At 39.9% G+C, this 10,382-nt stretch overlaps 1 protein-coding gene across 3 annotated transcripts in view; it reads right to left on the reverse strand.

The window, feature by feature from the left end:
• Positions 1–438: 438 nt before the first annotated feature.
• The window catches only part of slc6a14 (solute carrier family 6 member 14), a 47,562-nt gene continuing 37,618 nt past the window's right edge, over positions 439–10,382 (reverse strand). Inside the window, exons 11-16 of one of the 3 annotated variants that reach the window (XM_061922586.1) lie at positions 10,278–10,382; positions 7,236–7,315; positions 7,065–7,164; positions 5,808–5,917; positions 781–948; positions 439–709 (exon numbers count right to left, since the gene is read on the reverse strand). The exon at positions 10,278–10,382 is cut by the window's right edge and continues 21 nt beyond it. In XM_061922586.1, coding sequence (XP_061778570.1) covers positions 548–709; positions 781–948; positions 5,808–5,917; positions 7,065–7,164; positions 7,236–7,315; positions 10,278–10,382 — 725 coding nt within the window. In that variant the 3' untranslated portion in view covers positions 439–547. Of the gene's footprint in view, positions 710–780; positions 949–5,807; positions 5,918–7,064; positions 7,165–7,235; positions 7,355–10,277 lie in introns of all 3 variants that reach the window. The other 2 variants (XM_061922585.1, XM_061922587.1) reach the window with 2 other exon arrangements.

Genomic DNA, 10,382 nt, shown 5'->3' on the forward strand with positions numbered 1-10,382 from the left:
AATGCTGGGTCATTTTTTAACTAATGCTGGGTTAATTCTACAAAATAAATTGCTTAATTTCCTGTTTCTTAGTAATCAAAACGTCATAATGATTTATGACACCTACAGGAAGAACCTAGACCTTCTTCTGCTTTTATTTCCGGTTTCGATCCCCCTGAGCGGGTGGAGACAGATCAGTAAGAGATGTGGACATAAAAAAGAACACACCTACTGAATCTCCTTGTCATCATTACGTCAGTTGTGACGTGTTGTGTTGCTCTAAATGATGAAATGAATGAATGTTTGCCATTGGGCCATCCTGGTAGACAATTAGGAAATGAATTTCCTAAGCGAACCCTAACAAGCCGCTGCATGTTCAGCATGGGGATGGCTGAGGTCAGAGGGTGCTGTTAATAAATCTGCCACAAGATGGCAGCAGATCTTACCCACAGTTCAGTCTTGTCTTCAGAATCAGCTTTATTGGCCAGTTACCTTCCTAGAAAACAGACTAGTTTCTTCTGCTGTGTTAAAAACATGACTTACTGAGAACAATTGTCCCGATTAAACATCACAACCATGAGCTGGAAATGACATTTACATCTGGTTCTGGTGTGGTCCGCTTGCTGTGATTCTTCCCCCGGCCGCAGTCTACTTCTGAGTAGCACTCACCACGATGGACGTCCAGATAAGGATGCCATTTTTCCGAGGGCGAGCACAGTGACTTCACACGCTGCAAAATGTGAGATATTAGGACTTGTAGAAGGAAGGCACACACACACACGTACACGTACACACACACACCTCCGCTGCATTCCCCTGCGCTTTTATCAGCTTCCATGCAGCAATGGCAGGAATCCAAAGCAGGATGAACGCGACCATGCACCATCCCAGAGCGAGAGCCCAGACCGGATAGTGGACTGTGCCATAAGTGGGGGGCGTGAAGGTCAGCAGAGACCAGATCAGGATCACCTGTGCCAAGGAACATTGTCTGTCAGTTCGCATTTGGAAATGAACAAAACCCGTATTCAACCCGACTCTAATAAACACGGGTCGTCTTTTATTATGAAGTTTAAAGGCCTACTGAAATGAGATTTTCTTATTTAAACGGGGATAGCAGGTCCATTCTATGTGTCATACTTGATCATTTCGCGATATTGCCATATTTTTGCTGAAATAATTTAGTAGAGAACATAGACGATAAAGTTTGCAACTTTTGGTCGCTAATAAAAAAGCCTTGCCTGTACCGGAAGTAGCAGACAATGTGCGCGTGACATCACGGGTTGCGAGGCTCCTCACATCCGCACATTGTTTATTATCATAGCCACCAGCAGCGAGAGCGATTCGGACCGAGAAAGCGACAATTTCCACATTAATGAAAGATTCGTGGATAAGGAAAGTTAGAGTGAAGCACAAAAAAAAACAAAAAAAAAAAAACAAGCGATGGCTCCATGCGGCGGCAGTGGGACTGTTTCAGATGTAATTAAACACATTTACGAGGATAATTCTGGAAGATCCCTCGCCTGCTTATTGTTTTAATAGTGTTTTAGTGAGATTGTAAATTCGTACCTAAAAGTCGGATGGCTGCGGTGAACACGCCAGTGTCTCTCAGAGAAGCAGATGAAGGAGCCAAGATCACAGCCGCCTTTTTGAGCTGCAGGAAGAAGTCCCATAATCCACTGAAGTCTCCGGTAAGAGCCGACTTAATATCACGATTTCCCCATCCCAAAACTTGCTGGTTGACGTAGACAACATGTTCGCTTGACCGCTTTAAAGCCCTACTGAAATGAGATTTTCTTATTCAAACGGGGATAGCAGGTCCATTCTATGTGTCATACTTGAACATTTCGCGATATTGCCATATTTTTGCTGAAAGGATTTAGTAGAGAACATCCACGATAAAAGTCTGTAACTTTTGGTCGCTAATAAAAAAGCCTTGCCTGTACCGGAAGTAGAAGACGATGTGCGCATGACATCACGGGTTGCAAGGCTCCTCACATCCGCACATTGTTTATAATCATAGCCACCAGCGGCGAGAGCGATTCGGACCGAGAAAGCGACAATTTCCACATTAATGAAAGATTCGTGGATAAGGAAAGTTAGAGTGAAGCACAAAAAAAAACAAAAAAAAAAAACAAGCGATGGCTCCAGGCGGCAACAGTGGGACTGTTTCAGATGTAATTAGACACATTTACTAGGATAATTCTGGAAGATCTCTCGTCTGCTTATTGTTTTAATAGTGTTTTAGTGAGATTGTAAATTCGTACCTAAAAGTCGGATGGCTGCGGTGAACACGCCAGTGTCCCTCAGAGAAGCAGATGAAGGAGCCAAGATCACAGCTGCCTTTTTGAGCTGCAGGAGGAAGTCCCATAATCCACTGAAGTCTCCGGTAAGAGCCGACTTAATATCACGATTTTCCCATCCCAAAACTTGCTGGTTGACGTAGAAAACATGTTCGCTTGACCGCTTTAAAGGCCTACTGAAATGAGATTTTCTTATTCAAACGGGGATAACAGGTCCATTCTATGTGTCATACTTGATCATTTCGCGATATTGCCATATTTTTGCTGAAAGGATTTAGTTGAGAACATCCACGATAAAAGTTTGTAACTTTTGGTCGCTAATAAAAAAGCCTTGCCTGTACCGGAAGTAGCAGACGATGTGCGCGTGACATCACGGGTTGTGGAGCTCCTCACATCCGCACATTGTTTACAATCATAGCCAGCAGCAACGAGGGCGATTCGGACCGAAAAAGCGACAATTTCCACATTAATGAAAGATTCGTGGATAAGAAAAGTTAGAGTGAAGCACAAAAAAAGCAAAAAACAAACACGCGACTGTTCAAGGCGGCGGCAGTGGGACTGTTTCAGATGTAATCAAACACATTTACGAGGATAATTCTGGAAGATCCCTCGTCTGCTTATTGTTTTAATAGTGTTTTAGTGAGATTGTAAATTCCTACCTAAAAGTCGGATGGCTGCGGTGAACACGCCAGTGTCTCTCAGAGAAGCCGATGGAGGAGCCAAGATCACAGCTGCCTTTTTGAGCTGCAGGAGGAAGTCCCATAATCCACTGAAGTCTCCAGCAAGAGCCGACTTAATATCACGATTTTCCGATCCCAAAACTTGCTGGTTGACGTAGAAAACATGTTCGCCTGACCGCTCTGTGTTAAAGCTTCACAACAAACAAAGAAACACCGGCTCTGTTTCGGTGCTAAATGCAGCTGCAATCCACCGCTTTCCACCAACAGCATTCTTATTTATAGTCTTCATTATTAATTGAACAAATTGCAAAAGATTCAGCAACACAGATGTCATAAATACTGTGTAATTATGCGATAAAAAGAGACGACTTTTATCCGTGTGTGGTGCTGGGCTAATATGTCCACTCCAACCCGAGACGTCACGTGCACGCGTCATCATTCCGCAACGTTTTCAACAAGAAACTCCCGCGGGAAAATTAAAATTGCAATTTAGTAAACTAAAAAGGCGTTGTCGGCAGGATATTGAGTTATTTTGGCAACCCAAATATGGGTTACCGAAATAACCCAATATTTTTTGGTGTTTTGGTAACCCAATTTTGGTTTACCGAAATAACCCACTATATTTGGTGTTTTGGTAACCCAATTTTGGTTTACCAAAATAACCCAATATATTTGGTGTGTTGGTAACTCAGTTTTGGTTACCATAATAAATCATAATGTTTTGGTAACCCAATTTTGGTTATCAAAAATACCCAATATGTTTTGGTAACCCAAAATAACCCAATATTTTTTGGTATTATGGTAAACCAATTTTGGTTACCATAATAAATCATAACGTTTTGGTAACCCAATTTTGGTTATCAAAAATACCCAATGTGTTTTGGTAGCCCAATTTTGAGTTACCAAAATAACCCAATATATTTATGTGTTTTGGTAACCCAATTTTGGTTATCAAAAACACCCAATATGTTTTGGTAACCCAATTTTGGGTAACCAAAATAACCCAATATTTTGGGTATTTTGGTAAACCAATTTTGGTTACCAAAATAGCCCAATATATTTATGTGTTTTGGTAACCCATTTTTGAATGACCAAAATAACCTAATATGTTTGGTGTTTTGGTAACCCAATTTTGGCTATCAAAAATTATTATTATGTTTGGGTAACCCAATTTTGGGTTACCAAAATAACCTAATATGTTCTGGTGACCCAGTTTTGGGTTACCAAAATAACTTAATATGTTTTGGTATTTTGGAAAAGGAATTTGGGGTTACCAAAGTAACCCAATATGTTTTGGTGTTTTAGTAAAGGGATTTTGGGTTACCAAAATAACCTAATATGTTTTAGTGTTATGGTTATCCAGTTACCAAAATAACCCAATATGTTACTTTGGTAAACCGATTTTGGTTGCCATAATAACCCAATATGTTATGAAACCCTATTTTGGGTTACCAAAATAATCCAATATGTTTTGGTATTTTGGGTTATCAAAATAACCCAATATTTTTTGGTGTTTTGGTAACCCAATTTTGGGTAACCAATATAACACAATATGTTTCTGTATTTTGGTAATGGAATTTTGGGTTACCAAAATAACATAATATGTTTTAGTGTTTTTGTAATCCAGTTTTGGGTTACCAAAATAACACAATATGTTTTGGTAGTTTGGTGAACCGATTTTGGTTGCCATAATAACCCAATACGTTTTGGTAACCCAATTTCGGGTTAGCAAAATAACCCAATATGTTTTGGTATTTTGGTAATGGAATTTTGGGTTAGCAAAATAACTCAATATTTTTTGGTATTTTGGTAATGGAATTTTGGGTTACCAAAATAACCCAATATGTTTTGGTGTTTTGGTAACCCAATTTGGTTATCAAAATAACACAATATGTTTTGGTATTTTGGTAATGGAATTTTGGGTTACCAAAATAACCTAATATGTTTTAGTGTTTTGGTAATCCAGTTTTGGGTTACCAGAATAAACCAATATGTGTTGGTATTTTGGTAAACCGATTTTGGTTGCCATAATAACCCAATATGTTTTGGTAACCCAGTTTTGGGTTACCAAAATAACCCAATATGTTTTGTATTTTGGTAACGGAATTTTGGGTTACCAAAATAACCTAATATGTTTTAGTGTTTTGGTAACCAAAATCACCCAATATGTTCTGGTATTTTGGTAACGGAATTTTGGGTTACCAAAATAACCTAATATGTTTTGGTGTTTTGGCAACCCAATTTCGGTTATCATAATAACCCAATATGTTTTGGTAACCCAATTTCCATTTTCTACCGCTTCTCCCTTTTGGGCTCGCGGGGGGTGCTGGAGCCTATCTCAGCCGCATTCGGGCGGAAGGCGGGGTACACCCAGGACAAGTGGTTATCAAAATAATCTAATATGTTTTAGTGTTTTGGTAACCCAATCTCTGATTGCCAAAATAACCTAATATGTTTTGGTAACCCTATTTTGGGTAACCAAATTAACCCAATATGTTTTTATGTTTTGGTAGCCCTATTTGGCCCGTAAATGAGGGTCTCCATGGTGATGCTACGTATAGTACATGCAAAATCCTAATTTCAATAAGGCGGTTTGCATTACTTAACAATTGCACACACAGTTTTAGCAGATGGCACGCAACACGCCCACTAATAGTACATACTATTTTATGGATTGCACACACTGTTTAGTGTGTGGTATTAGGATCTTAATAAATCAGTGTGTAGTCTTGGTAAATCACACACAACAGGCCCACTAATAGTATGTGCAATTACATTTTTTCCACCTTAATGACATTTTTCTTTTGTGGGACTTCATATTGATGTCTCCAGTTAAATAATATCATACCAGTATGACACCGGGACTAATGAAGAACCAGCACACTCTCCACCAAAACCAGTAGCTGGTATTCTTCTGGCCAAGCATCATCTCTGCGTCCATAATGAAACGGTTTCCACCTTTGGTAAAAAAAACAACAAAGATTTAAAGGCCTACTGAAATTAGATTTTCTTATTTAAATGGGGATAGCTGGTCCATTCTATGTGTCATACTTGATCATTTTGCGATATTGCCATATTTTTGCTGAAAGGATTTAGTATAGAACATCGACGATAAAGTTTGCAACTTTTGGTCGCTAATAAAAAAGCCTTGCCTGTACCGGAAGTAGCAGACGATGAGCGCGTGACGTCACGGCGTGTGGAGCTCCTCACATCTGAACATTGTTTACAATCATGGCCACCAGCAGCGAGAGCGATTCAGACCGAGAAAGCGATGATTTCCCTATTAATTTGAGATTTGTGGATGAGGAAAGTGAGAGTGAAGGACTAGAGAAAAAAAAAAAAAAAGACTAGAGGGCAGTGGGAGCGATTCAGATAGGGAAGATACTGTGAGAGGCGCCGTGGCAGCCGTGGGGGTGGCAGGACCACTCGGCCCGGCCCAACCGCAACAAGGGATAGAGCCATACCGCTTTGAACGCTGACGGTCAGGAGGACGCTGTCTGATATTGATGCTGGAGTAGCCCACGACATAGATCGCCTTCCGAATACAGAATGGTAAAAATGATCGCTGCATAATACACTGTACTTTGTGTGTGTGGTCCAAGCCAACCGTGTTCGCTTGACATCTCTGTTCCATAGTAAAGCTTGACTGTCATCTTTCGGGAATGTAAACAATGAAACACCGTCTGTGTTTGTGCCTACAGCTTTCTTCTTTGATGTCTCCATTGTTCATTGAAAAAATTGCAAAAGATTAACCAACAGAGATGTCCAGAATACTGTGGAATTTTGCGATGAAAACAGACGACTTAATAGCTGGGCACGATGCTGGCACAAAATGTCCTCTACAATCCGTGACGTCACGCGCAGGCGTCATCATACCGAGACGTTTTCACCAGGATTTTTCGGCGCAAAATTTAAAATTGCACTGTAGTAAACTAAAGGAGCTACCATGGGAGCTAGAAAACCGTATTGGCATTTGTTGCCATGTTGAGATTTCATCATTGATATATAAACTATCAGACTTCGTGGTCGGTAGTAGTGGGTTTCAGTAGGCCTTTAAAGACACGACTCACTTTCATTGGCAGACATCTTCCAGTGTGGTATTTACCATAAATGTAGACCACACCCAGGATCTCCAAGAGAGCCAGGATGAGCAGAACCCAACTGGCCACAAACTGGTCGATGAGAGTCACCCAGTATATTCCTGCCTATCACAAACACACACATGTAAACACAAACGTAAACACACAATGATTAGGTACGTTGACACACAACTTACCTGAGTGACACAAGGTAGACCCAGCAGGTAGAGAAACCCACTGGCGGTCATGGTGAGCGTGGCATGTTTGGAGGTGAAGGCTTTAGGGAAGGAGTCAATCAGGCAGGTTGTGACCACTTCTAAGTCCAAGAAGACATCAAACCTTAAAGACAAAGTTCTGGGACTACGTTGCTCTGGTCTCCAGGAGCTCACCAGAGGTTCAAATAATATTTGCTTGAACTTTTCGAGGCTGATCTACAGAGATCTAAATAGCACATGCTAAACATTTTTTACTGGTATTTTGGTATCTGTTCCAAAACATTTATTTGGATACTTTCTAAAATAAGGTGGACCACAAAATATTTCAGTATTGTCTTTATTTTGACAGAAAGCTTATGATATATTAAATATGTTTTACTTAATGCAATCAAAGACAAATGTTATGATCCGCTGCCCGGATCATATTACGATTTAGATTTTTGAGTCTTTTCGTGTTTTCTGTTGGTTTTGGACTCATTCGGTTCCTGTTTGTGCACCTCTCAGTTGGTTTCCATAGTTAATCATTATTTTCACCTGTTGCCGTTTGCGGACGTGCACCTATTTTGTGATTACTGTCATTATTTAAGCCTGCCTTCTCCAGTAAGTCAGTCTCGTACAACAAGTGGCGACCTCTGTTTTGCTGCTCGCTACCTGCTAGCTTCCACGCTAGTCTATTTGTTTTCTAGCTCCCATGCAAGCTCCTTTAGTTTTGTCAAAGTCTGATTTATTGCCTAAATATATCATTTCCTACTTGCACACTGTGTCCGAAGCCCGTCTGCATTCCTGGGAGAACAAAAACCGCATCACGATGCGACCAGGTCGAATTTTAACAAAGTAGTTGTAAGTAGACAAAGGTTCGTAATTAATCTGCTGACATATGCAGTAACATATTGTGTCATTTCTGTGACTACATTATATATATACTTGCAGTGTGTATATTGTACATATTACATATTGTTATGAAGGTGTCTGTTACTACATTATATTTATACTTGCAGTGTGTATGTTGTACATGTCACGCTTGCCCCTGACAGTTTGTTTGTGTTTTAGTTTTTTCCTTTTCATTTGTTTTTGTTTCCTCTGTGTGTGTACTATTTCCTGTCAGCGCTCTTATTTTGTCTGTTTCCTGTGTTTCTCCCTGAGCGCTGTTTCCCGTCAGCTGTGGCTGATTGGCCCCTGGCCACACCTGGTGTCAATCAGCCCACTCCTATTTTAACCTGCCCTCCCATTTAGTCTGTGCTGGATTATTGTCGTTGCTACCTGTCGTGTCATGTCGTGCCGTGTCAATGCAGCGTTGCGGTAAGCTATATTCGGTAGCTGTTTGTAGCTTACTGTCTTTTGTTCCCTGCTTCCAGTTTGTTTGTTCTTAGCCAAGTCTTGTTATCCGCCTCGTGCGCGCCTTTTGTTGTACCCTTCGTTTGGCTTTGTTTTCCTAGTAAAGATTAAATCATGTTTTCTCACTCAATGCCTGCTTCCTTCTCTGCATCTTGGGGTTCGTCACCAACTAACTTTGACAGTACATATAACATATTGCTTTGAAGGTGTCTGTTGCTACATCATATGTATACATGCAGTGTGTATATTGTACATATTACATATTGTTATGAAAGTGTCTATTACTACATTACATATATACTTGCAGTGTGTGTATTGTACATAAAACATATTGTTATGAAGGTGAATGTTGCTACATTATTATATATATATATATATATATATATATATATATATATATATATATATATATATATATATATATATATATATATATATATATTGTATTATCTAGAAAATAGTGCTCGATACCGTGGTAGAGCGCAATATCGGCCACAAGTTCCTCACTCTGATCGGCAAACACTTCCCCAAAGGCAACACTCCAAGAAAAATATTCAACAAGAACAACATTAAATTGAGCTACAGCTGTATGAATAACATACAACAAATCATTTCAAACCACAACAAAGCAAATGCAAAAGGACTGCCTACCCCCGGACTAAACGACTCTGAAACCAATAAGGAATGTAACTGTCGGAAGAAACCTGATTGCCCTCTCAACGGGGGGTGCTTACAAACATCAGTCATTTACCAAGCAAAGGTAACACGCAAGGACATTAGCACATCCGACACGTACGTATGATTAACCGAAGGAGCGTTTAAAGCCAGATGGAATAATCACAAGGCCTCCTTTAGAAACCAGACCTTGCGGAATTCTACAGAACTCAGCAAGCACATTTGGAACCTCGAAGACAATAATGTTGAATATTCAAAAACATGGCAAATTCTTGCATCCAGCACACCTTACAACAGTGGTAATAAAAGATGCAACCTATGCTTAAAAGAGAAAATGTTTAATATATATCATCCAGACCTGTCATCCCTCAACAAGCGCAGTGAAATCATTTCAACATGCCGCCACAGACGGAAACACCTCCTAGGCAACACATGAGCCAATCACCACGCCCCTACGCCTGCTTGTACCCACCCACTCTGTGCCCTATATAAACCTTTGTATGTGAATGCTTCCATTAAAATCTCCTGATGATTGAGGGAACCCCTCATGAAACAGTTCTGTAGAGATGAAGTAGTCTTGTGATTTTTCCCACACATACATATATATATATATATATATATATATATATATATATATATATATATATATATATATATATATATATACTTGCAGTGTGTATATAACACATTGATGGAGGGTTTTGAAGTTGTTTTAGAGACTTTGACTACAATGATCTGCATCTTTCAAACATTTCTGATCATCTTTAAAATCCTAAAAAAAAAAAAAAGACATGCTTGTGCATCAGTTCAAATCACTGTGTGCGTGAGTGACAGGAAAAAAACGTGTGACAGGCTTTGGGAGAAGTTGTTTGACGCCAACAATACAAACCTGTAGATCTTAAATGCACAACAACCCTTTTGGGACATTTATTTGTGGGTCCATACAACACTTTGTGTGTTTATTTGTATTGTGGCGCTTGTTGCACCCCATAACCCTGTTTTCTAAGATCTCACCTATTCCTCCAAACTGTGAGTCCAGGCCGACAGTCAGCAGCATGAAGAAGAATAAAAAGGACCAGAGGGAGGAAACAGGGAGTTTGGACAGAGCGTCTGCATAGG

The sequence above is a fragment of the Nerophis ophidion genome, linkage group LG16 (assembly GCF_033978795.1).
Source record: "Nerophis ophidion isolate RoL-2023_Sa linkage group LG16, RoL_Noph_v1.0, whole genome shotgun sequence".
In the NCBI taxonomy this organism is placed as follows: domain Eukaryota; kingdom Metazoa; phylum Chordata; class Actinopteri; order Syngnathiformes; family Syngnathidae; genus Nerophis; species Nerophis ophidion.